This window comes from Callorhinchus milii, unplaced genomic scaffold (genome assembly GCF_018977255.1).
Source record: "Callorhinchus milii isolate IMCB2004 unplaced genomic scaffold, IMCB_Cmil_1.0 Scaffold20, whole genome shotgun sequence".
Classification (NCBI taxonomy): domain Eukaryota; kingdom Metazoa; phylum Chordata; class Chondrichthyes; order Chimaeriformes; family Callorhinchidae; genus Callorhinchus; species Callorhinchus milii.
In genome coordinates this window covers 1,712,042-1,738,769 of record NW_024704761.1, presented here as the reverse complement: position 1 = coordinate 1,738,769, position 26,728 = coordinate 1,712,042, and the positions used below count along the sequence as shown (strand labels likewise).

General features: G+C 50.5%; 2 protein-coding genes across 3 annotated transcripts in view; both read left to right on the top strand.

The window, feature by feature from the left end:
- Window positions 1-1,413: 1,413 nt before the first annotated feature.
- On the top strand, window positions 1,414-9,295 carry tsen54 (TSEN54 tRNA splicing endonuclease subunit). The gene is made up of 11 exons (XM_042342405.1): window positions 1,414-1,559; window positions 3,131-3,295; window positions 4,140-4,203; window positions 4,476-4,559; window positions 4,715-4,813; window positions 5,271-5,323; window positions 5,878-5,985; window positions 6,597-7,270; window positions 7,750-7,810; window positions 8,053-8,169; window positions 8,648-9,295. The coding sequence occupies exons 1-11, from the start codon at window positions 1,501-1,503 to the stop codon at window positions 8,796-8,798; spliced, it is 1,635 nt and encodes a 544-aa protein (XP_042198339.1). The 5' UTR covers window positions 1,414-1,500; the 3' UTR covers window positions 8,799-9,295.
- A 1,029-nt stretch (window positions 9,296-10,324) lies between these two features.
- The window catches only part of spata20 (spermatogenesis associated 20), a 64,524-nt gene continuing 48,120 nt past the window's right edge, over window positions 10,325-26,728 (top strand). The window contains exons 1-11 of one of the 2 annotated variants that reach the window (XM_007888814.2): window positions 10,325-10,393; window positions 12,279-12,452; window positions 12,690-12,754; window positions 13,234-13,388; window positions 13,848-13,991; window positions 14,703-14,904; window positions 15,452-15,582; window positions 15,979-16,083; window positions 19,584-19,658; window positions 20,954-21,166; window positions 23,787-23,979. In XM_007888814.2, the coding sequence (XP_007887005.2) occupies window positions 12,325-12,452; window positions 12,690-12,754; window positions 13,234-13,388; window positions 13,848-13,991; window positions 14,703-14,904; window positions 15,452-15,582; window positions 15,979-16,083; window positions 19,584-19,658; window positions 20,954-21,166; window positions 23,787-23,979 (1,411 nt within the window). In that variant the 5' untranslated portion in view covers window positions 10,325-10,393; window positions 12,279-12,324. Of the gene's footprint in view, window positions 10,394-10,842; window positions 10,905-12,278; window positions 12,453-12,689; window positions 12,755-13,233; window positions 13,389-13,847; window positions 13,992-14,702; window positions 14,905-15,451; window positions 15,583-15,978; window positions 16,084-19,583; window positions 19,659-20,953; window positions 21,167-23,786; window positions 23,980-26,728 lie in introns of those variants that run through there. The other variant, XM_007888815.2, reaches the window with a different exon arrangement.

Sequence of the window (26,728 nt, the reverse complement as noted above, 5' to 3'; positions counted from 1 at the left end):
GAAGGAAGGAAGCACAGGGTCTGTGTTAGGGGAGCGGGGTCACAATGGGGAGAGGTATTTAGCGGGTACACCCGCTATCCTTTAATATACAACGCGATACCGCTGTTTTCCTAGCCGGATGTGAGTCGGTCGCCTTTCCGGGGGTAATAATAATCCCTTCAAAAAATAATAATAAATGGAGGTGCGGCGTTCAAGCAGCGGCTGCGGCTCCGGGCCTCTCTGCAGCCCAATCCAGGTGGGTTCCAGGCTCTTGTCTGCCTTCCCAACTCTTCCCTCCACAAGTTGCGGAGCATCCAGAACTCTGCAGCTCGGGTCCTCTCCCGCGCCGGACTCCGTGACCCTAACACCCCCACCCTTGTCCGGCTCCACTGGCTCCCCATTCCCCCAGAGGTTACAGTCCAAATACTCATCCTTGTCTCCAAAGCCCTCCATGGCCTTGCTCCTCCCTACCCATTACCTACTGATCCCATATCGACCTGTCCGCTCCCGCCGCTCAGCGGGCTCCGGACCACTCCACGTCCCCCGCCCGGCCCACCCCACCATTGGCGGTCAGGCCTGCAGCCTTTCTGCCCCCAACTTCTGGAAGTCCATCCCACAGTCCCTTCCCCTCGCTCCCTCGCTTGCTTCCTTCAAGGCACATCTCAAGAACCTCCTCTTTGACCGCCGCACCTTCGGCCATCCTCCTCCCCTCCCCGCGCTCACCCCTCCTGATCCCAAGGTCCAGCTCGGGTCCAAACCCCTTGGGAATGTCCAGCGGCTTGGGACGTCCTCCCGACATGAAGGAACTCAGGACTCTAGGTCACGCCTTCCAGCAGCTGTGGCCCCAAGTCTCAGAGTTTCCTCATCATCAGCATTATCATCATCACCATCACTATCAGCATCACCACCATCATCATCATCACCATCACTATCAGCATCACCACCATCATCATCATCACCATCACTATCAGCATCACCACAATCATCATCATCACCATCATCATCATCATCACTATCACCATCATCACCACCATCACCATCACTATCAGCATCACCACCATCATCATCATCACCATCACTATCAGCATCACCACCATCATCATCATCACCATCATCATCACTATCAGCATCATCACCACCATCATCATCATCACCATCACTATCAGCATCACCACCATCATCATCATCACCATCATCATCATCACTATCAGCATCATCACCACCATCATCATCATCACCATCACTATCACCATCATCACCACCATCATCATCATCACCATCACTATCACCATCATCACCACCATCATCATCACCACCATCATCATCATCACTATCAGCATCACCATCATCACCACCATCATCACCATCACCATCATCACCATCAGCTCTCCGGCACCTGATGGACATCTGCCTTCAACGCGGTGGGCGGAGCCTCTGACACGACACGTGACAGGACGGACAGGACATCACGTGACAGAGACGGGCGTTAGGACCGGGAGGGCGGCGGCGGCGGTGAGGACGATGGCGGCGGCCGAGGAGCCGAGCGATTGCGGGGAGTCAGACCGCAGCCGTGTTCTCAGGTACCGACACGGGGGGGAGGGGGCGGGGCCCCGGGAGCCGCCGGTAACAGACAGAGGGGGGGCACCGACTTAAAGCGGCAACGTCACCGGCAGCCTGTGGGCCCCACGGCTCTCGGTGCGGGGCTTCCACCCGCAAACCGCAGCCTCTTGACTCGACCCCGGGCCCCGGGAGCCGGGAGCCAGGCTGCTCTCTCCTCTCCCTGGGGGGGAGCCTCACCCCCCCCCGCGGGGGCGGGTTGGGGGGTTCACGCCCCAATCGGGAGGGGGGTTCTGTTTTTGCGGGTGAACGCACCCCCTCTCCCCTCCCCCCGCCCCCCCCCCCCCCCCCCCCCCCGCCCCCCGGTTTGCCCACAGCGGCCCCCGATGTCATTCACTTCAATGGCTGTTTGTGGGACTTCTTATATTGTTGTAGGTTTTGGAGGGGGTGAGGAGGGGAGGGGCGCGGAGGGAGGAGAGGGGTGTGGAGGGAGGAGAGGGATGTGGAGGGAGGAGGAGAGGGGTGTGGAGGGAGGAGGAGAGGGGTGTGGAGGGAGGAGAGGGGTGTGGAGGGAGGAGAGGGATGTGGAGGGAGGAGGAGAGGGGTGTGGAGGGAGGAGGAGAGGGGTGTGGAGGGAGGAGGAGAGGGGTGTGGAGGGAGGAGAGGGATGTGGAGGGAGGAGGAGAGGGGTGCGGAGGGAGGAGGAGAGGGGTGCGGAGGGAGGAGGAGAGGGGTGTGGAGGGAGGAGAGGGGTGTGGAGGGAGGAGGAGAGGGGTGTGGAGGGAGGAGGAGAGGGGTGTGGAGGGAGGAGAGGGGGCGGAGGGAGGAGGAGAGGGGTGCGGAGGGAGGAGGAGAGGGGTGCGGAGGGAGGAGGAGAGGGGCGCGGAGGGAGGAGGAGAGGGGCGCGGAGGGAGGAGGAGAGGGGCGCGGAGGGAGGAGGAGAGGGGCGCGGAGGGAGGAGGAGAGGGCGCGGAGGGAGGAGGGGAGGGGCGCGGAGGGAGGAGGGGAGGGGCGCGGAGGGAGGAGGGAGGGGCGCGGAGGGAGGAGGGGAGGGGCGCGGAGGGAGGAGGGGAGGGCGCGGAGGGAGGAGGGGAGGGGCGCGGAGGGAGGAGGGGAGGGGCGCGGAGGGGAGGGGAGGGGGGGGAGGGGAGGGGGCGCGGAGGGAGGAGGGGAGGGGCGCGGAGGGAGGAGGGGAGGGGCGCGGAGGGGAGGGAGGGGGAGGGAGGAGGGGAGGGGCGCGGAGGGAGGAGAGGAGCGCGGAGGAGGGAGGAGAGGAGCGCGGAGGGGGGAGGAGAGGGGCGCGGAGGGAGGAGGAGAGGGGCGCGGAGGGAGGAGGAGAGGGGCGCGGAGGGAGGAGGAGAGGGGCGCGGAGGGGGAGGAGAGGGTGTGGAGGGAGAAGGAGAGGGGCGCGGAGGGAGGAGGAGAGGGGTGCGGAGGGGGAGGAGAGGGTGCGGAGGGGGGAGAGAGGGGCGCGGAGGGAGGAGGAGAGGGGTGCGGAGGGGGGAGGGGAGGGGTGCGGAGGGAGGAGGAGAGGGGCGCGGAGGGAGGAGGAGAGGGGTGACTGCCCTGATGCTGTGGTTTTCCTTGTGTGCAGCTGTGAGGAGCTTTTTGCAGCCCGCTCCCGGGACCACAAGATTCCTCAGAGATCCCACGGCCAGAAGGACTTCTTCCCGGACCAGTCGGAAGAGCAGGCGGAGAAGCTGAGGCTGTGCCGTGAGGAACAGCGGCAGCTCCTCTCCGAGGAGCGAGTGGAGCGGCTGTAAGAAACGCGGCTTATTGCAGCCGGAGACGTTTGCGCTGTGCGCTGAACGAGGCCCATCGGGTCTGGCCCCCGGCGCTCAACAACAACAACAACAACAACAAGATTCCATTTATAGAGCGCCTTTCACGTCGGGAGGACGTCCCGAGGCAGAGCAAAGTGCTCCCTTCAGTCGCACTGCCCTATCCCCACACCCCCCTTGAAGCGTCTCTCCCTCCCATACCTTCTTGAAATCCACTGCGGACTCTGCCTTTACTCTGGGCTCTGGATGTCCATCCCCCGGTGCCTTCGCCGCCTCCTCCCTTTCCTCCTTCAAGGCCGGTCTCAAGACCTTTCTCTTTGACCTTCAGCCTTCAGCTCCGCTCTCGACTCTCTACCCCCTCCCTCCCTCCCCTCACCATTTCCCCCCTCCTTGCCCCCTCCCTTCCCTCCCCTCACCCTGACCATCTGCCCCCTCCTCGCTCCCTCCCTTCCCTCCCCTCACCCTGACCATTTCTCCCCCCAATGCTCGGGTCCTGACCCACCTGTACAGCGCCTTGGGACGTCCTCCCGACGTGAAAGACGCTCTATAAATGGAATCTTGTTGTTGTTGTTGTTTGCCACCTGACTTGGCCGAGGCATTCTGCATCACAACACCTCTCTGAGTGAAACAACAATCTCCTAAGCTTTCTTTTCGCTCTTCGTGGTTATCTGAATCTACATGTTCCAGTCACTGACTGTGCAAATAGTGTCTCTCTATTCGCCCCATCAAAACCCCTCGTAATGATGTACACCTCTCCGGCTGTGTTTGCTTTGTGGGCTATTGTTTATCTGTATAAATAGCTGTTCTCTTCATTTTATCCAGAGGCAGCCTGGTAAGGACAGAATGGAACAGACAGGAGAACATTGTGGAGCTGACGTCCAATGCTGTGAGTTTCTTTTTAAACTATTGGGTTTCTTAATTCGGGATTTCTATCATCTAACCCTGTAACCAAAGCATTTGTTCCTGTTTAATAGTGTTAAACTCTCTCCTCCTCCTCCTCCTCCAATCTCCCAAACCTGCCTAGGCTCCCACTCTGACGCTGCGAAGCGCTTTGAGACCTTTAACCAGGTGAAAATTAGATGAACTACTGTAATTGTGTGCGAGTTGATGTTCCTGGTGCTTTGTGCCTTGCCAACTCCTTGTCTTGTCCTGGCTCAGGGGAAGTTCTGGCACACCATGGGACACGTGAGGCACGGGAAGCAGCTGCTGTATCCTGAGGAAGCGCTGTACCTATTGGAGTGTGTGAGTACATAGTAAAGCAAAACGCCAGCAAGGTACCGTCAAAGATCCCCGTGGTGTCTGCTGAAATGATGAGATAGATTAACGCTCCCAATTCTGTGTTGGTAACTAGACTGTCTGTATATGAAAATACTGACAACAAGTAACCTGCCTTTCAGGGGTCCATCCAGATATATTACAGAGAGCTGCCTCTGTCCATCCAGGAAGCTTACGAGATCTTACTGTCTGCTCAAACTATCCCACTGCATCATTATCAGGTATGAGGGTAGAAAGTGTGGGCAAGCCTGGGTCAGTTGGTAAACCTCATGTCACAGTGTTGTTAGTTTATGCCCCTCAGTGACCTTGAGCTCAGGGTTTAGGCTGACACTTGAGTCGACGCTCCATGTTGGAAGGTGCTTCAGATGAGATGTTAAACCAGGGTCCCGTCTGCCAGTTCAGGTGGATATTAAGAATTGTGGAAAGTTCTTAAATTCAACTTGCATTTGGAAGTCAGTTTCTTCTCAAGCCCTGTGGAAAAGCCGGGTTCCAAATACAGAGATGTTCAAGAATTTTCTACAATTCTGAGCAAGTTTTGACTTCCAAGGCCTAGGCTAACCGGAATTTCAGGCTTCTGACATTTTGCCATTGAGCTGTTTGTCATCCTGTTTCTTTGTTTGAACAGACAATGTGCCTGATTCCACACATTCTGAAAAGTGTTTCTTTTGTTTGTTGAAGGTTTACAGTCACTTGAAAAGACTGGGGTATGTTGTGATGCGATTTAATCCCAGGTAAAGGTTGCCTTACCCTCGCCCTCTCTCTCTCTCCCTCTTCTCTCTGTGTCCATCCCCTCCTCTTTACGGGCTGTCTCAGTGTGTGAAAATGCTTTGGTCCTTATCCAGCTAGGGCCGCCCTACCCCGCAGGGCTTTGGCTCGCAGATTTGGTTGAGTGTATGTCTATACCTGCAAGTTTTATCATGGAGCCAGACAGGCTGGTCAATCAGCAGTGGTGCCTTTGATTCCTGCAGGTGTGTGTGTCTGTTTTTATCACGGGCGTCTCCTTAGAGGTCTAGCAACCACAACAACCCCCCCCGCAGGGTAGGTTCCAGGGCACAGGATGCCGTTTACTTCCTCGAGGAATATGTTAAACAGGGAGCCTGTTTTTATTGACCTCGCAAGGGCGGAGGCCTGTGTAGACCAGCGACCAGTTATGGAATCCAGAGCCTTCCGATCCAAAAGTAAATAACATAAAGTAAACGTGACAGGAAGCCTCCGGTATTTGATGAGCCGACGATTAGCTTGAGTTGCCGCTCTGTGGTGCTATGGCATCTCTCTGTCCTTTCAGTGGCGTTCCCACGGCCTATGAGCAGAAGCTGAACCTGGAGCCTCATCTGAAAGCCTCGGACAAGCACCAGCGCAAGAGGAAGAGGAGCATCAGCCCAGACACTGGCAGGTACTCACTGGGAAAGCAGTGTCTCGCTAGGGAGTGCATTGGTTTGCCACGGCCACAGGGGATTTCCTTCGATCCCCAAATTTCAATGATTTATAAATGTTTGCCTACAAAATACATGGTCACTACACTTAGCAGTAAATCCTGTAAAATGCTTTGAAATGTCCTCTGTCATAGAAGGTACAGCTCAGAAACAGGTCACTCGGCCCGTCTTGTCCAGCTGGTGTTTATACTCTGCATGGGTGTCCATCCTAGATCCAATCCCTAGTCCTGTATCCCGGCTTTTTCCCCACGTTGCTCTACTTTATTCTCTCATACCGAGTGTCCGGCCTTTTTTTAGAAGGTGCACCCGGTTGTTACCCCAACAACCAACTGTGGCAGAGAATTCCACACACTCGCCACTCTCTGTGTGAAAATGTTCCTCCTGATCTCTGTTCAGGCCCGTAATAGATGAGTGAAGAGGTTGGGCGGAGGAGTGGGGTTATGGGCAGGTCAGAGAGAGAGGGAGGGAGAGATCCGCTAGAGTCTGAAACACATTGAGACATCCATCCGATGTGAAAGGCACTATATCAAATGCAAGGATTGCTTTTATTTCATTGTTCTTTCTGTTAAAGAGGTAAGGACTCCGACCGAGGCCAGGCAGAGCGATCGAGGGAAGGTGAGAGGTCTGTGGTCGCAGAGGCTGAGGAAGGTGTAGCAAAAAAGAGCCAGTGTTTGGATGGAGACGGGTCTCTCAAAGACAAGGTTGAACCGCCCTTAGAGCCCGGCCTGAGGAACGCAAGCATCAGGCTGGAGAGCGCACAGGAGGCCTCGGGGAGCGTTGACGATTGGCCGATGGAGGAATCCACTCTGGCGTCTCCAGGTCCTGTCCATTCCTCTCCCCAGAGAGCTCACACGAGCTCGGTGTCAATGAGGCGGCTGCGGTGGGACTTCAGCCAAATAAGGTTCCCGAACTTTGCGAGAGACTGCCCGCACACCAACCTGCCCGCCCTGGACGCAGACCTTCTGCCAGAGAATGTGGTTGGACAAGCGTGCGATGCAGGTGCCTGGCGACACAAGCTAAACCAGAAGCAAGAGAAAATGTCTTTCAGGGAACGGGAGAAGCAGGAGAGGGCAAGCAGATACAAAACCGACATCAACAAGGACAGGCGGGTCAGGCAGTGTGCCAACTGGAAAGAGTACAAGACTTTCTTGAAATGGAAGCAGAACAGACACGATGAGCTGCCTCCCCACCTCTGGAAGGACCAGGTTCAGCCGCTTATCAAACCCAGACAAGTCACCTCACCCGGTAGGTAGGCAGCAGGCTCTGGTGATTTGCTGCTGGCAGTGGACAAAGAAGTCCATCTGGAACACCCACCTGCTGGAACCATGCAGCAGCTCAGGCAGCATCTATGGAGAGAGAAAGTGGGTTAACGTCAAAAGGGGTGAAGGGGCTGAGCTCGCTCGCCAGGATTTGAATCCAAAACTTTCCAGTTACATGTCAAATCATGGTGGCAGATAGGACAAGGCCAGAGTCCACAAAAAATGCCGTGAAAAGACATAGGAATAGGAGGAGGCCATTCAGCCCCTCAAGCCTGTTTTGCCATTCTATAAGATCATGGTTGATCAGTACCTCAACTCCAATTACCGCCCTTGCTCCGTATCCCTTGATACCCTGACCTAATAAATATCTATCCACCTCAGTCTTGACATTTGTAATTTTGCTGTGCTTGAGGACAGGCTACAGCTGATTATTAACTTGTTCCTTGTTTTCTTTCCATTACAAAGGAGACCTCCTGCAACGTATTGGCATCCTGCATTCCACTCGCCTCCTGGATGGAGCTGCTTGGTAAGTTATCTGGTAGCATTAGAGGATGATGAGAATGACACCAGGGATGGAGAGGGCTGTAGACTATAGTGAATGGCTGGTAAGACTGGCGATGTCTTCTCTGTAGTTGATGCTGAGCAGTGATTTGATTTTAGTGTTTAGAGTTATGAAAGCTTTCCACACAATAAGCAAAGTGACTCTGTCAGTCAGTGCTCACAATAGTCTGTGTCTAAATACCTAATTATCCACTTTGTGCTGTGCAGCCTCAAGGAGTCTACCGAGAGCGTAAAAATCACCTTCAATGTGTACCAGGCTGATACTGTGGCGGCTTTCCGCAAATCCCAGCCCGGGAAACCCTATTCAAGGATGTGTGTTTGCAGGTACGGTGCCGGGCGATCTGTGTGTGTGTGTGTGCTTGTAATTTGTCTGTGCGCGCGATCTGTATGAGTGCGTGGTTTGTGTGCGCACGGTGTGCAGTTGTGTATGATTTGTGTTAAACTAGCTGATCTTGTATTTAACCACATTACACTGAGAGAAGTGAATTCCCTGTCTATTCTTCTGCCTCGCCTCTCTCTACCTTCAAATCCCACCTTAAAACCTACCTCTTCACCCATATGGTCACCTCCCCCATCCTCTGCCTCCTGATCCATCAAGTCTCATAAGCTGCTTATCCTAAAAGGCCATCCATAATAATAATAATGATCTACTTTGCATGACCGTTTCCGTCCGATGGGAACCCCAGTGGGAGAACCCGGGTCCCATTTCAAAGCACAGCTTCTCTCATGTTGTTGATCGACACTTCAGTGTGAGATCACTGGGTTACTCTCTCTCACATTCTGCCTTCTGGCCTTTCCGCAGCTTTGAGGAGTCGGTGCCAGACCTCCGCTTGATGAAGGCACTGTCCTATCAGAGTGGCGACGTGCCTATTGTCTTTGCTGTGGTGGATAGCGGTGACATCTCCTTCTACACCTTCAAGGAATTCAAACTGCCTGTGGACGTCTACCACTGACGGCGTGGCGAGTAGGGGAGAAGGCTTCCCCTTTTGTGCATGATCTCAGGGCTTTTGGGAAATGTGAGTCTGGGTTTGGGGCGAAGACATTGCTTTAGTCGGGGAGATTTCCTTCTGCACAGAGAGAGTTTCTAATGATGTGTACGTAGATTGCTGGTGATGTAGTTGTTGATCAATTGCTCAAGTTGCCTATTAACCTCTCTCACGGGTACCCGCTGAATAGTTGCCTGATATCATTAAATATCTCAGATGACATTGAGGGAATTCCCCCCTCTCTTCCCCACCTGCAAAAGTCCCTGGCTTTTATCAGACGAGAACCCTGCAACAGATTCCTGTTCCAACCAGCAAAGAGCTGGTCAAACCCATCGATGGGTTGAATGGAATATCTTCGACTGTTAGTATTTGCTTCCTATTCAAATGATATTTTTCTAGCCTTCATGTTTGCTGCATTTGAGTTTATTGGGGATAATAAATTCCTTTATATTTTCTCTCGCCCACAAAATAGTCAATTCACTTTACAGTATACTCCGTGAAGCGTTTTGAGACCTCTCGAAGACGTGGTAAGGCACTGGATCAAATGCAAGGATTATTATTATTATTTCCCTCCCCCACACCCCCCATTACAGATTGATTCTGGGAAGATTGCGGGAAGTGAAGGGAAACGCTTCCCCGGAAACAAAATACCCCGAAGCGCTTCGAGACGTCTCGACGTGACTAAGACCCTTCGCCCCTCCGGCACCTCCTTACCTCTACGACCTCCGTCCTCCCCGACCCACCAGCCGGCGCCTCCGCTCGACGGGCGCCGGCCTCCCGCTCGTCCCTCGCACCCTCCGCCCCACCGTCGGGGGTCACGCTTTCAGCCACCACATTCCGAAACTCTGGAGCACTCTTCCCTCAGTCCCTCCGCCCCCCCCCTTTCTCAGGTCCTGCCCGAAAGCCTTGCCCCGCCGCCGTGCTCACGGGCGCCTTCCCAACCATCCGGCTCGGAGTCGGGCTCCGCCACTGTTTAGCGCTCTCGAGACGCTATCCCGCGTGGAGGGTGCGATATAAGCGCAAGTTGTTGTCGATCCGGGGGGGGGGGGGGTTGGGGTTGGGGTGGGATTGGGTTGGGGGGGTGTTGGGGTTGGGGTGGGATTGGGTTGGGTTGGTGGGTTGGATTGGGGGGTTGGGTTGGGGGGTTGGGTTGGGGGGTGGGGTTGGGTTGGTGGGGTGGGGTTGGGGGGGTGGGGTGGGGTTGCGTTGGTGGGGTTGGGACCAGCTGTCCTGCCCTAACATATTACCCTGGCTGAGATATTTGTTAGGTCGGGGGAGGGGGGGGAGGGGGGTAATTGGAGTCGAGGTACTGGAACAGGCTGGAGGGGCTGAATGGCTTCCTCCTGTCCCCATGTGCCTGTCAAGCCGACAACACAGCCCTGGCTGCGCTGCGCTGACCACCTCCGGCCACTGGGTGTCGCTGTTGCAGTGACAGTGTCGCACCGCCCCACCCTTCTCCCTCGCCACTGCCCCGGGTCGGCGATGCTGCTCGGCCGCCGCGGAGCTCGTCTCTTGCCGCTCGCCTGCCTCACGCCGCTCGGGCCGTGGGCGCCGGGGCGCAGGTAATGCGGCGCGGGTGAGGGAAGCCCCGGGGGTGGGGGGCTGAGGCCTGAACTCCCCTACGCAGCCCTCGCCGTCGCGGGGCGGGGGGGGCGGGTTGGCGGTTGGCTGGCGCGAGGCAGGCTGGGAGTTGTAGTTCCCACCCGGCCTTGCGCTGACGCCCGTCAGGGGTGGTGGTGGGGGGGAGGGAACGTCAGCTCCCGGCATGCCTCGCGGTTGTAGTTCCCGCAGGGTTTTGCGCGAGGCGGGCGGTGGTGGGGGGCGGAGCAGGACTACAGCCCCCAGCCTGCCCCGCGGCCAGCTGATCGCGTCACGTGGCCCCATCGCCAACATGTGCTGCTGATTGTGTGACAACAATCCCTGGTGCAGCCCAGAGGAGCTCACAGGTCCCTCCCTCACTCCCTCCCTCCCTCACTCCCTCCCTCCCTCACTCACTCACTCACTCCCTCACTCACTCACCTTCAAGCCTCTTAATTGCAAGGAACTGCAGCTTTCTCCTGTGGTTTTCTAAAGGTTTGCAAAGCTTTTTGCATTGCATTATTTCCTTCTCTCCCTCTCCTCACTTCCTCCTCCTCCTCCTCCTGCACCTCCTCCTCCTGCACCTCCTCCCCTGCCCTCCCTTTTTTCCCCCCCCCTCGCTCCCTCCTCCTCCTCCTCCTGCTGCTGCTGCGAGCGCCTCTTGATTTCTTTTATGCCCGACTGTTCATGGCCGCGCTCGCCCGGGCAACACGCGGGGGGTGGGGGGGTCGGTTGGCTTCGCGGTACCTTTCCGCCGAGGATTGCCGTTGTTTTCTTTCGAAAGAACGCCGTCGCACCCCCCGCGTCTGGAACGCTCGCGCCGATTCGCTCGACCCGCCCGCTCGGGGCGCTCTTCTCGTTTCGCCGCGACCTCCGTGGCGGCTCTCGCAGAAGAGGGCTCAACCTCGACAATGGCAGCCGGTGGCAGCGACTGCGCACTCGCTGCGTTGCTCCGGGGGGTTCGCGCACTGCGACGCCCCGCGAACAGCCGCAAAGTTGACCATCGATCTTATCCGCGGGAAACCGGTCGTCGCAACGCCGGCGGAAACTCCTTTCTCTTTTCCAGCAGTGCCGTGGGATCCTTCACAATCCACCTGAACGGGCCACAGGGCATCTCAATTCAGTATCTTGTCCGAATACATTTGTTATCTCGATATGTCCAGATCAATACATGTCACGAGCATCGTGACATCACAAATGTACTGCATTGCACCTGAGGGGGAAGAGCAGGGAGGGACCCGGGTTTAATGCAGTAATTCCTATTGGGTTTAATTGAGCTGCTAATCTCGGGGAGGATCTATCTGACGTTGACGTTCAAAAAAAATTCTCGTTGATCGAGTTACCGGTGGAATCGCTGCCCTTCATAGAGGAAAGTCATTTGGGATACTCTTAATAATAATAATCCTTACAAATGATATAGTGCCTTTCAGGTCTGGAGGACATCTTGTAAATTGTAGTCGTTGTATGTTGTAGACGGGCACTGTGCCTGGAAGGACTTAAACCCAGGTGCTCAGTAATCCTGTACTCAACTGAGTGTGAAAGGCCTGAATACTACCAGACAGTTCAATTTCCCTCCTACGGTATTTGGCGTGTGTGCAGGTCAGATCTTTTCTCCGGTGTTAGAAGAGTTTCTGTGCTTGACCCACCTACCGTAAAGCGCTTTGAGAAGTTTCGATGCGATATGGGCGGTGGGGGTGGTGGTGGGGGGATGTATCCCACGTACACACATGTACCTTTTGGTTGTTGCTGGCATCGGGCTCCGCCATTGTTAAACTCCCCGAGAAGACGTCCGGCGCGAAGGGCGCCCTGTAAACACAAGCTGTTGTTGCCATGTTTATGGAGTGCCGCTTTCTCTGTTTGAATCGCTAGGAGGAGTTACCCAAAGAGAAGCCCGGCACGAGTAGCACTTGTAGCTATGGCGACAGGCGGCAGCGAAAGATGGCCGCCATCACCACCCTCGCCTGATTCCAAACAGCGCACCAACCGGCTCATCCACGAGAAGTCGCCCTACCTCCTGCAGCACGCTCACAACCCCGTGGACTGGTAACTCGCTCTCTGTTGCTTTCAGCAATTGAAGGTCTTTTTCAGAGACCCGGAAGGAATTGCCCGGGTACGGTTGGGGTAACTGCTGGAGTTTAACCTTTGCTGAATTGTAACTCCCATCGCACTAAACCAAGGCTGAATTTCTGCAGCGAAACAGCCAGGGGCTGTAGGAATAAACCCGGGGTGTTGTTTATGGAGTTACTGACTGACTGGGACCTTCTTGTTTTGACCCTCCAGGTATCCTTGGGGACAGGAAGCCTTTGACAAAGCGAGGAAAGAGAACAAACCGATATTCCTGTCAGGTACGCTGTGAGCAAGGATCAGTCTTAATTTATTACAGATGCGAAACCAGTCGCCGGGAATCATAGGTTTACTGCAACAACAACAACTTGTATTTACACAGCGAGCGCCCCTCACGCAGGGCAGCGTCCCAGAGCGCTTGACAGTGGCGGAGCACAGCGCTGAGCCGGGTGGGGGGTAGTGACCGTAGGCACGGTCGATCGAGGAGGAAGGTCTTCAGGCACGACCTGAAGATGGGGAAGACAGGGGCAAGGCGGAGAGATAGAGGAAGACAGTTCCACAGTTTCGGGGCACGGTGGCTGAAAGGGCGGCCACTGATGGTGGAACGCAGGGCACGAGGGACATGCAGGAGGCCAGTTGAGCGGATCAGACGAAGACCCTTCGGATTTCTTCTTCCTTGCCTCTTGTGAGGAGCGCAGGGCGGAGCTGTGGCTCCAGATTCCATCTTCCATTCACAGATTTCCATTTCTTCCCTCCGCAGTTGGCTACTCCACCTGCCATTGGTGCCATGTCATGGAGTGCGAATCATTTGAGAATGAAGAGATCGGAAAAATATTGAACAACAATTTTGTTTGCATCAAAGTGGACCGGGAGGAGAGGCCAGATATAGATAAAGTTTATATGGCATTTGTACAGGTGAATGTCAGCCGCCATCTTTCGGGCCAGTGATTAGTGCGTCTGGGACTAATGTGGGTGCTAATTGTAGCAAATGTTTACAGACGGTCACAAGCAATAAAGGCTTAGCATTTGCTTTACAGTTCACAAAATATAGAGTCACTTTACAGTATATTCTGTGAAGCGCTTTGAGACGTCTCAGCGACCTTTCCCTTACAATTACATTGTCGCTACAATTTACAGATAACTGTCGAGACCGAAGTGGATAGATGTTTGTTAGGTCAGGATATTAAGGGATACGGGGCAATGGCGGGCAATTGGAGCTGAGGTACAGATCAGTCATGATCTCATAGAACGGCGGAACAGGCTTGAGGGGCTGAATGGCCTCCTCCCATTTCTATGCTTCAATGAGAGCTTTGAGATAGTTCATTGGTATATAATGTAAGGATTATTATTGTGATGTTTTTTTCTCTCTCACAGGCAATAAGTGGAGGAGGCGGCTGGCCAATGAGTGTCTGGCTGACTCCTGAGCTCAAGCCATTTGTTGGAGGGACGTACTTTCCACCCGAGGACACCTTACACAGACCAGGCTTCAAAACTGTCCTACAGAACCTGTCTGAGCAGGTAAGGGAGGGCGATGGGTTAGGGGGGGTGGGTGGGCGGAGAATACATCACCTATTGAGTGATCAAGAAACACACACTGCAAAAAAAAATTGGTTAGTTAATCCGCGACTGTGTGAGTGTGAGACACTGCTGTGCGCAATTGGCTGCTGCGTTTCGCCCACAAAATACCCAGTCACTCCACTTTACAGTATATTCTGTGAAGCACTTTGCGACGTCTCGAAGACGTGATAAGGCGCAATATCAAATGCAAGCATTGTTAAGATAAGGAGAGAAGTTTGCTCAAGGGGGAACAGACTGGAATAAACTGTTTAGAGCAGGTCACTGAAGCAGAGGTGTATGTCCTGTAGTTCAGGAGGCCAAAGGGATGCATTTGTGGAGAGAGAACGGATTACTGTTATCAGCTAACTTATGTAATAATAATAACCTTTGCATTTGATACAGCGCCTTATCGCGTCGTCGTGACGTGCTAAAAAGCTCTTCGCAGAATATACTATAAAGTGTTTTTTGAATGTGTATTTTGTAAGCGAAACACAGCAGCCAGTTGCACACAGCACAGCAACGTCCCACAAATAGCCCCGGAGTGAGTGATCCATTTTATTTATCTATGTACACAAAAATGAAGCTGGAACAGGCCAGAAATGTTTCTTAAACTGTTCAGATTTCCACCTTTTGATTCACCTTCTTAAAAAAAAAAATCTTTTTTCATTTCAGTGGAAGGAAAACCAAAAGGCCTTGACTGAGCGCAGCGACAAGATCCTTTCGGTGTTGCAGAAGGCGACATTGGTTAACGCCAAGGCCGGAGAGATGCCACCGGACTGGCAAGAGGTGACGGAGAGGTGTTTCCAGCAACTGGCTCATTCCTATGAAGAAGAATATGGAGGGTTCAGCACGTCACCTAAGTTCCCTTCAGCGGGTGAGGAGCACAAGTGCCACCGTGGAGTCCTATAGCTTAGAAGACATGATAAAGCTCCAAATCAAATGCAAGAATTATTACTATTATTATTGATCTTTTTGTTACTTCAACCGTCCTTCACCATCTCTCCCTCTCTCTCTCTCTCTCCTCCCTGCTCCACTTCCGGGGTCCCCCCCTTCCCTGGTTTCACAGGAGTTCCTGTAAAGTGTGTGTTTTGTAGGTGAATTTAGGCTTTGGTTCCCATTGCTGTTTGCTATCCTGTTGCTCAGGTGTGATTCTTCTCCCTCCTCCAACCACACATATTTGCTGACTGGTTAGTCTGGCACATGGTGATTAGCTCCTCGGATGAAATGCCAGTTGATGTCACACAACTAGAAGGAATAACACAGGGGGATTTGGGATGGGAAATGAGCAGGAATGAATACTGGACAGTAGTACAAATGGGAGCTGGTTTGGGCAGGATATCGCAGGCCGGCGATAGTAATTGTCGCAAATTCGCGATCTCTTCCTAACTTTGTGATTCTTTTGATCCAATTGTTTTGAGCAGTGAACTTCCGTTTCCTGTTCCACTTCTGGGCGCTGAAGAAGACGTCAGCGAAGGGCGTGCGGGCCCTGGAGATGGCTTTGCACACACTGAAAATGATGGCTCTGGGAGGAATCCGGGATCACGTTGGGCAGGTAGGAAGATAATAATAATAATCCTCGCATTTGATACAGCACCTTTTCACGGCTTCGAGACGTCTCAAAGTGCTTCACAGGATACCCTGTCAAGTGAATTGACTATATATTTTGGGGGCGAAACGCGGCAGCCAATTGCGCACTGCGGCATCCCCACAAACAAGTCGTGGATTGGGTGACCAAATTCTTATTATTTTATTTATTTGTTTATTTGTTGTCTTCAGTCACTTTCCTACCCCTACCCTTCCTGCCCTCCACCCCTCCTGATCCCAACCCCCGCAATACAAATGTAATTGTTGTTCATGTCGACCGCAATGGCTATTGACTTGGAGAAATTGCCCGTCTTCTGAGATGCTGCTCTATTAATCCCCCCCTTATTGTGTTTGTGCCCGGTAGGGCTTTCATCGTTACTCCACAGATGGGGAATGGCACGTTCCGCATTTTGAGAAGATGCTGTATGATCAGGCACAGCTGGCTTTGGCTTTCACAGACGCTTACCAGGTAAGAGAAAAGCTCTGGAATAATAATATAATAATAATATAATATAATCCTCGCATTTGATACAGCGCCTCCTCACGTCTTCGAGATGTCTCAAAGCGCTTCACAGAATATGCTGTAAAGTGAATTGACTGGAAATTTTCGTGGAAACAAAAAAAAGTGTTTTCCCATTACGTTACCTGGAATTGGCCACTGGAGGACACTGGTAAACCATCCCAAAATGTCTGTGGCAACTGAAGTCGTCAGTGTTCCTGGGTGTCACTGTGATCGCGTTCGTCACATTTTGTCTCGAATACTTTAGTTTTAACGTTTCGTGCTTCAGTTCACTGTACTTAAACACTGACTGTCCAGCTATAAAAAGGCGCTACACAAATGTAATTTTGTTGTTGTTCAAAGGTTCTCCAGACCAGCAGCCAGTCTCAGAGATTGGGTGGACATTTTGGGGTTCAATTTATTTCTACCTTTAAAGAATCATAGAATCTTACAGCACAGAAGGAGGCCATTCAGCCCATCGTGACTGTTTGAAAGAACTACCCAACTAGTTCCACTTCCCCCGCTCTTACCCCATATCAAATTCCCTTTTGAAAGCTACTATCGAATCTGCTTCCTCCACCCTCTCAGGCAGTGCGTTCCAGACCGTAACAGCGGTTTTATGATCTTCAGCAAAGCACTCGGGCTCAATTTATAGCAGCCTCACCTTGAGTCTGAATCCTCACATCAGCACTTAATAAATAATAATCCCTGGTGCTTTTCAAATCGGGAGGATGGCTTAAAGCACTTCACAGGATACACTGTAAAGTGTAGTGACTGTGTAATTTGCAGGTGTATGCAGCAGCTAATTTATGTGCATCAATTTCCCACAAACAGCTGTGCGGTGAATTGCCATCTTTTTCTATTTGGGTTTTTCTGTTGGCCAGGACCTGGGAGACATTCCCTGCTCTCTCTGCGAATAATTAGCCTCTGCATTATTTTGGCAATTTGAGACACTTTTGTAATGAGATAAAGCACTGTTCAAATGCATTATTTTGTGATCTCTCCATCAGCCTGGCTTTTTGAAGCCCAGAGTGTGATTAATCTGCATAATAATAATAATGATGATATTCCTTGCATTTGACACGGCGCTTTATCACATCATTGAGACGTCTCAAAGTGCCTCACAGGATATATTGTAAAGTGGAGTGTCTGCATTTTGTGGGCGAAACACGGCAGCCAATTGCACACAGCAGGGTCCCCACAAACAGTCGTGGATTGGTGAACCGCATGGGCGTGAAATGTACATTTCTCTCTACTTTTGAAGCAAGTTGTAATTATGCTTTCAGCGTTACCCACAGGAGAATCAACGGTTGCAGCTCTCTGCCATAGACCCTGTTAGTACTTTAGTTCAATTCCCTCCTCTATTCCCCAGGTGACAGCTACACATCAGCGAGTTTAAAAAAATATCTATCTATTAATCAAACAGTGATTTGTTCGAATCAATAACGCGACCCCACTCGCAGGAAATGAGAAGAGAATGGAGTGTCAAACCACCTGTGTCTGCGCTGCTCAGCCAGCGAACGAAAGTCAGCCACGGATCCCATTACATTGCACCTGCAGCCGTCCTTCTTGAGGTGTAATGAGAAGCAATTGTAAAATCATTTCCGTAGATAAAAGCCTCCAATTTAATCTGGCGCCTGTCAGTTTCCTAATTGAAAGTGCCTTTTTTTTTTGCACTCTCTGTCTCTTCTGTTTTCGGTGCTGTTAGCTTTTTAGGGTGGTGACGGAGGTTGTGTGTGTGTGTGTGTGTGTCTATCTGTGCCGAGTTGGGAAAGTGGGATAGATTTCCATCTGATCCTAAATCTTTTTATTTTATTTTGGAAAGGGCACGAGGAACGTTAGGGCTGGGAAATAGAATGAAGAGAAAGAGAGAGAGAGAGAGAATGCGTTTTTATAGCCTCAGTGAAATGCTCCTCTGTGATTACCATCACGTGCAGTGACTTTCTTGTTGGCAAAAGTAGGAAAAATTTTATTTCCGGTGACCAGCGTCACTGTTGAGTGCTCCTGGGAAAGGGTGTAGCACAGCCATTTAGGGAGCAAAACCCTCTGCGTTCTGCCCCCCCCATGGTGGAGTCCTGTAACTTAGTGGTTAGAGCACTCGCCTCGCAAACGAGAGGACCTGGGTTCGATTCCCAGGCAGGGCAAAAGGTTGGGCAAGTGTCCTTACTCCACACACCTCTGTTTACCTAGCAGTGAGTAGGAACAAGGTTGTTAGTCGATTTGCATATGGCTTTTCCGGGGGTAATAATAACTTAAAAAAAAATGTGGTCACTCAATCCACGACTGTATGTGGGACGCTGCTGTGCGTAATTGGCTGCCGCATTTTGCCCACAAAATATACAGTCAATTCACTTTACAGTACATTCTGTGAATCGCTATGAGATGTCTCGATAAGGCGCTATATCAAATGCAAGGATTGTTATTATTATATTATAATATAACTTACTAACCCAACCTGTTCCTTTCAATCTGGATCGGTGGAAATAGGATCTCAGACCCAGCCTAAAAGAGCTTGACAAACTTTCAAAGTTTCAAAAAAAAATAATCATCTGACTCCGGAGTCAGTGTCTGTTGGGATCAGGGGAAAGATAGAAAAGAGGGCAGCTTTCTGGTGCAGTATCGGAGCCAGATTGTCTTCCGAGGATTTGAGAATAAAACAGAGAGACCGAGACCAGAATGGCGAAATAAGGAGGTCAACCCCCTGAGGCCAGGCAGAAACAGTTCAAAGGATTCAAAGGAACATATTTCAAGAGGAACCTGAGGCAAATAGAAGTTATCTGAGGAACATTGGAAGGAACGTTTGATCAAAACTCTCTTTGCCCACAAAATACACAAGTCAATTCCACTTTACAGTATGTTTTGTGAAGAGCTTTGAGACGTCTCAACAATGCGATAAGGCGCGACATCAAATGGAAGGATTATTGTTACTGTATAAAATAGTCAGCGTGATGGTTCAGTACACCTCTGTCACCAACAGGAGCCTGTAGAGAGCTTAGTAACCACCTCTTGAGCTCCCACTGATAGTTAGTTTGATCGACAAAACTGCCTGAACAGGGGAAATGTTTGTAAGCGCAGCTGATCATACTGCAAGTGATTTAAAGTGAGTTGAGAAAAGAAGGTTCTTAGACACTCTTTCCCCTGCTGAGTGCTCACTGGGTCACCAGCAAACTCAAGAAGAGCACTTAAAAGGTGAGCAGTTTAAAAACCTGGGAGTTTGACTGATCTCAGCCTCTTAAACCCTGTGTGTGTTCAGCCGCAAAAGAGTTTACAAATCTTGATAACAATAATCCTTACATTTGACACGGTGCCTTGTCACGCCTTCGAGACGTCTCAAAACGCTTCACAGGATACGCTGTAAAGAGAATTGACTGTATATTCCATCGTTGCTTTCATGTCAGTTTGGATAGGATTCCCTTGTTTTTCCCACAGCCTTTGGTTCACTATATAAACCTTGATCTGTCTCCTCACAGATATCTGGCGACTCGTTCTTTAAAGATGTTGCTCGGGACATTTTGCAGTACGTCTCGCGAGATTTAAGTGACCCGGTAAGGTTCTGTTTTTTGCCTTTTAAGTTGCTGCTGGAATTGTAATTGTGGATTGAATTGTAACCCTGGCCATTGCAACAGGCGATCTACAAAACGCTCACAAAGTATAGTCACACCACTTTACAGTAAATCCTGTGAAGCGCTTTGAGACGTGTTCAAGATCCTCGTCCTCACTTTTAAATTAAAAAAAAGAAATTGGTTATTCACTTTGTGGCTGTTTTGTGGGACATTGCTGTCTGCAAATTGGCTGCCTCATTCCCCTACAAAATACACAGTCACTAAATTTCACACTAAAACCTGTGAGGTACTTTAAAATGCCTGAACGACGTAAAAGGCTTCCTCGCCTCCTTCAAGGCAAGTCTCAAGACCCTCCTCTTCGACTGCACCTCTGGCCTCCATACTACCCTCCACCCTCCTTGCCCTCCACCCCATCTGATCCCAACCCCCAGCTCCGGTCCAAATCCCTGACTGTCCACCGCCTTGGGACATCCTCCCAACGTGAAAGGGACTGTGGAAGTGTCATCTGTAATTGTTGTTATCAAATGTAAAGATTATTATTATCATGAATAAAACAAAGCACAGTCATTGGCCGACTTTCAGGCTTGTCAATCTGCACAAAAATCACGAACAGCATAAAAATAACCGAAGCCGTGTGTAAACTATCTTAATTACTTCCACTGGGATCACGTTGAGCTTGACGTTGATGAGAGGGGCGGGGGGATAAAATCAATCTTGTGATCTGTTCCCAAAGTAGGAGCTTGGTGTAGTGCAGCCGTTTGATCCAGTCGTTCAAAACTTGATTGACTGTTAGCAAATATCAGGGGAACAAGTCGCTGAAATGTATTTGTAATTCTTAGTACAAATGAATGCAAAAAAACCCCACACATTTCACAATATGTCCATTATCGCTGACAGTCGTCTTTCATTCCATCAGCCAAATAGATTCAGGCCACGTTTCGCCCACAAAACACAGTCAATTCACTTTACAGTGTGTCCTGTGAAGCGCTTTGAGACATCTCGAAGACATGATAAGGCGCTGTATCAAATGCAAGGATTATTATTATTGTTTAATAGTTTCAGTAACTCTCACTTACCTTGAGAAATATTCTGCCGGGCAATTCTTGCAGACACCCATCTTGAAGCCTGAAGGTGCCTCGGATTGCCTGGTGGAGTAAGGTAGTTTAAGCACGTTTGAGATGAATTGCAGTGTAAGTTTAATGAGCTCCATCGGTAAAGGTGGCCACGGGCTGTTGCCTGCCTTTATATGACCGTTTAAACTCTTTCGGTCTCGGCAGACTGGGGGCTTCTACAGCGCTGAGGATGCAGATTCCTATCCCACTGCGGAGTCCAATAAAAAGATGGAGGGGGCGTTCTGCGTATGGACAGAAGACGCAATCCGCCGACTTCTCCCCGAAACGGTTCCGGGTGCAACGCAGGGGACTACCATGGCGGATATTTTCACTCATCATTACGGAGTGAAGGAGGGCGGGAACGTTACCGGAGAGCAGGTACGTGAAACCGATTTGATTAAAACCAGGAGATTTATGAGCAGGTGCCCTGACCAGTCACTCAATGGTAAAGGCAATCGCAGTAAAAAAACAAGTTAATAATAATAGTAATTTGGTCACTTCAACCCACGACTGTTTGCTGGACACTGCTGTGCGCAATTGGCTGCTGCATTTTGCCCACAAAATACACAGTCGAGTCACCTTACAGTATATCCTGTGAAGCGCTTTGAGATGCCTCGAAGACCTGATAAGATGCTATATCGCATGCGAGGATTATTATTATTATTATTAAGTTAGTAGCAGGTGGCTGTGCAGAGAACAAGGAGCAAGAGGATGAAATAAAGTGAGCTGGGGATAGATTGGGAGATAGATTAGAATGGCGGGTGACATATATATAATGTGGCTCAGTGAAGAGTCACGACTAGTGACTGAGGCGAATTGTAGACCTCAGTTGAAATCAACCATCGCATCACAGACCAAAGTTTCTGATGTAGAGACACTCTGCGCAGTCTGGCTCAGTCTGGCTGTCACTGAGCCATCAGCAGGGCCTCTGACGTGCTCACTTCGGTTCTGCTTGAAGGTTCCAGAGTACAATTTGCGCTCTGAACAAACCCATTCAGTCCGTGCCAGAGCTTTCTATTTCTAATCTATTTAATTGAATGCGAGCGATTTTACAGGACTCCCCGAGGGATTGAGGTAATCGGTGTCTTGTTGTCTAGATATTTATTACTCCAGTGAGCACGCTTGTTTTGTTTGTGGCGTGCTTGTTGCCAGGACTGCATACCTAGAGAGCCCCAGATCATGGCCATGTACAATATTGGATGCAACACGACTCCCAAACCAATAAACAATTGGTAATTAATCCAACTATGCCATTGTTCTCCAACGCACATGACGATCATCGAGACTGTCGGCATTCGTGTGCTGCCAAAATAATGCAATTCAAGACAGTTTGTAGTCCAAATGATAAATAGTTATTGAAACATTAGAATGGCATTTGGCGAGGTCTCCTCATATGTCACTAAACTGTCTGAAAGCCAATATCACTGACTTTCTTTTCAAATGGTATGAAATGTTGCATTTCAGATGCCAAACGTCTAAATCCATTTCCACCCAGGGTCAGTTGGTGTGGTGTGTGATGTGTTGGTGTGTTGTGTTGCGGTGTGTTGTGTGGTGTGTTGCGGCGCTACTAGATTTGGGCATCTCCTAAACTTTACTTGAGATTTAATCCTAAAAGTCCCCTGCACAATTTGTGTTGTTTGTCTCGACTTCAACTCAGGATTGATTGGAAGATGCATCTTCATGGAAATAAATGATAATAATAATAATAATAATCCTGGCATTTGATGCAGTGCCTTATCACGTCTTTGAGATGCCTCAAAGCCCTTCACACAGTATACTGTAAAGTGACGCAAGGATGTTATGTTAAACCTTTACAAGTCGCTGGGACTGGTTGGGTGGCTGTTTCAAAGAGCCAGCACCTTTCTGTGTTAACAATCACCAGCAAATAGTGAGCGAGTCCATTGTCTTTGATCCCATCGTTTCTTCAGCACCCAATGGTTACGCATCCTGACGTGCACACAAACCGAGCCAGCGGTTTATCTGACGTGAAGTGTGATCTTAACATAAGTCTGTTCGAACCCAGGCCGTCAGTAAAGAAGATGGCATTCAACGCTGTGTTATTTTCACAACAAAAACCTCCCAAAATATCTGCCTAGACCCCGGGCTGTCGAAGACGATTGTCAGGGATCAGACGTGGAGAGGCCGGGGACAGTCACTGCCACTTGGGAATGAGCCACTTGCTCATTAGCGCTGTTCGTGTCAGTCACCGTAAATTACAGCCGAAGGGTGAAGAATGAGTGACAGAGGGTGGGGTGGGGGGGGGAAAAGATCGGCCCAACATCAGCCTCAACCGAAGACTGTTGTGATCCAGTCCTCGTGACAAGCAGCAGAAGTTTGTGCTATTACATCAGTGTACTGACTGACTAACTAACTGACTGGGGAGATCTTGGCACTGAAATGCATCTTAATGGATTTAGGGCAGATTTGTGTCAAATGTGAATTGTTCTTTTTTCAGACTTCCAGGCAATCGAGTCTCAGGGCAATTTAAAGACCAGCTCAATCCTGTTTGTGTGTGTGTGTGTGTGTGTGTGTGGTTTTACACCTCACTAGTTTCCCGGTAATGTGCACAAGTTGGCAGGTAGTTGGTTGGACACCAGTCGGGACCAAATGCACATAACAGGGCCCAGTCCAAAGCTCCACAGAGACATAGTCACCCCAATACTACCATTGACCCAAGTGGCTCCCTCCCCAAACTTCCAATCCCGCCTAAAGACCTTCCTTCTTGATCGTGCTCACGGTCACCTCCCCGCCTCCCTCTCCCCCCGGCTCGGTGTCAGACTCCGCCACTGTCAAGCGCTCCAGGATGTTACCCCGTGCGAAGAGCGCTATATAAATGCAAGTTGTTGTTGTTGTGTCTCTTGAGATGCTCTCGCCAAGCACCTCATTCATAGCTGAGTAGAAATGACACAGATTCCGGACTACAGGCATAGACTGACTACCGTCAGGGAGACGGGTATACTCTCTGACTGTTGGCGTGTTCTCTGTGCTTGTGCTGTAGGACCCTCACGGAGAGCTAAAAAATCAGAACGTCCTCATTATCCGTTACTCACTGGACCTGACGGCCGCCAAGTTTGACTTGGAGATGGGCAAGCTGGAAGATGTCCTGGGCAAGTGTAGAAGCAAATTGTTTGAGGTCAGCAGACACCGGCCTCGGCCCCATCTGGATAGCAAGATGCTGGCATCGTGGAACGGTGAGGGAACTCTGTCATGTCGCTGACAGCACTAATAATAATTATAATAATAATAATCGGCGCATTTGATATAGCACCTTATCACGTCTTCGAGGCGTCCCAAAGCGCTTCACACAATATACTGAAATGTGAATTGACTGTATATTGTTTTTTGTGGGTGAAACGCAGCAGCCAATTGCGCACAGCAGCGTCCCACACACAGTCATGGATTGAGTGCAAAAATATTATTTTTTTGAAGGAAAAGCAATCTGCTAATCGACTAACAACACTGGACTGCCTCACCCACGTTCTTCTAATTTGAGTAGTTCACCGTTGAATTATTTAGATGCTTTGCAGAACATTAATGGGTTCAAGTCCATTCATGTCGGATCAATTGAATTTTTGCACAAGTTGGCAGCTGCTCAAAGGAGTGGCTCACGTTGCAATAGTCATCTCTTCAGTCACGCTCAGAGATTGATTTCGGTCCCTGGGCTTGACTGGTGAGCTGTGAAGCTCTCTCTCCAGTGGAGGGGGACGCTGGAGAGATGGAGTTGAGTTCTGCAGTGTGTCCACAAAGTCTTTTTTTTTTCTATGGTCATCGCCCCCACCGACTCCCCCCCCCCCCCCCCCCCCCACAGCTCGGCGTCAGACTCCGCCACTGTCGAGCTCTCTGGGACCCTACCCCGTGTGAAGAGCGCTATATATATTTTGTAAGGTGATTCGACCACAGTTTAGAGTGTAGTGAGCTTTTGTGTCTGGTTGAGAAACTTCTTCCATCCCCATGTCATCGCTGTCAAATATTGAAAGCTGCCTTCCTTTCAGCCACAGCTAAGCCTCTTCTGTCAGTGCAGGAAAAGCTTACCTCTTTGTCTCTGTCTCCCATCTTGTTTCCAATTATTCAACTGCTAGAGTAATTAACAGCTAGAAGGTGCGATAAAGCACTTGGCAAGGTAAGCTCATTATGGCTGCAAGAAGAGAAATAATTATCTTTGTTGAATTCTCTTTCGGAGAAAGGATTTGCCAAATCGTGGTAAACCTTCAGTGACTCGTGTTATCTTTCTGAGACATGGAGCCCAATCTGTAACAAATCTCTCTCGGATTTGCATTGCTTACATTTGAATTCCTCTGGCAATCGTACTGGGATCACACTGGGATCAGGGGTTATATCATACACAGCAGATGTCATAGATGATGCTACAGAAGAAATGTATTTTGTATTGTGTACCCTGCATGATTGTGGCGTCATGTCATAGGATATTTGTTAGGTCAGAGTCTTAAGGGATACAGGGCAAGGGCGGCAGGTAATTGGACTTGAGATTACAGATCAGCCATGATCTTATAGAATGGTGGAACAGGCTCGAGGGGCTGAATGGCCTCCTTCTGTTTCTATGACTGTGACACCTGTGGAAATATTTTCACACTTCAAATAAAAAATTGCTCTCCTCTGTTTCTCGCTTATGGCCTATCTCAAGACTTGAGGATGACCTCCTTTCTGGCTTAGTTCTCCTCTATGAACAGCCTGCAAGGAGGTGGCCATCTGTGGACTTTTCCCTATTTGTCAAATAAATCTTTCCTGCCGAACAGTCAGGAACCTTTGAACCATATTCTAAAATCGACAACATTAGTTTCTTGTAAAACTGCAGTAATGACTTGATGAGAGGAGTGCAATTGGGACGTCCTCCCGACGTGAAAGGCACTTTACGAATGTAATTTGTTGTTGTTGTTGTAATCCCTTTCTGCACATGCAAGTCTATACACACTGCTGAGGCACTGCAGCTCTGTGAATCTACCCACTGTATTATAAATGATGGCTGCCCACAAGATGTAACTTAATGTCTGGGGTTCAGGTCCAATTCATAAACCATTTGTGTGGTTGTTGTCATCTTGATTGGGTTACGGTGGTGTGACTTCCCTGCTGGGTAGATGTTACTATTGCCAAGGAACACTTAAACATTCAGTGTTGAATTGATGTATGGATGATCATTGGGGCTGCCAGTCTACCCTACTGAGAATGTGTGTTGGAGAATCTGTGGGATGAGACATTAAGTGATCGCAGGTTCAGGTAGGTGCTAACTGCCCCGAGGCACTTATTGTGAAGAAGAGCAGGGACAGCTCCACTGTCATGGGTGATGTTCATCCCTCCTTCAAGCTCACTTTGAAATAAATGGTTATTTGTCTCAATGCTTACGTTAGTTACGCCATTTAGCTCCCAGTATCCCTGTCTGGCAATCCCCCAGATACAATTGGTCATTCACTTTGTGGCTGTTTGTGGGACGTTGCTGTCTGTCCTGACAAATCCTGCTGATGAGCTGTGCTGTCATCAGCAGTGCCCTGGAGTGTACTCCGGACCCACCTGGCTCAAGAACCGGATTACCGAGACCCCCCCAGAGGGCTGGCTTCATTCCAACATTCTGTTGCCCAAACACGTCACCTTGGAGCCACTTCAGCTCTCAGGAGACCTCCCCCTCCCCCCGCACCCCAAGAAAGATAGTCACTAGTTGGTCGTTCGACATCCACCAAGCGTGGGTTTGAGCCTCACTAGGTGGATGATAGGTAATAATATTAATAATAATCCTTGCATTTGATATAGCGCCTTATCACGTCGTTGAAACGTCTCAAAGCGCTTCACAGAATATGCTGTAAAGTGAATTGACCGTATTTTGTGGGAGTAACGTGGCAGCCAATTCCACAAATGTAATAATTATAGATAATCATTTATCGCTGGCTTGTTAGCTGGAATTGTAATACGATAGACTTGATTGAGCCTCTG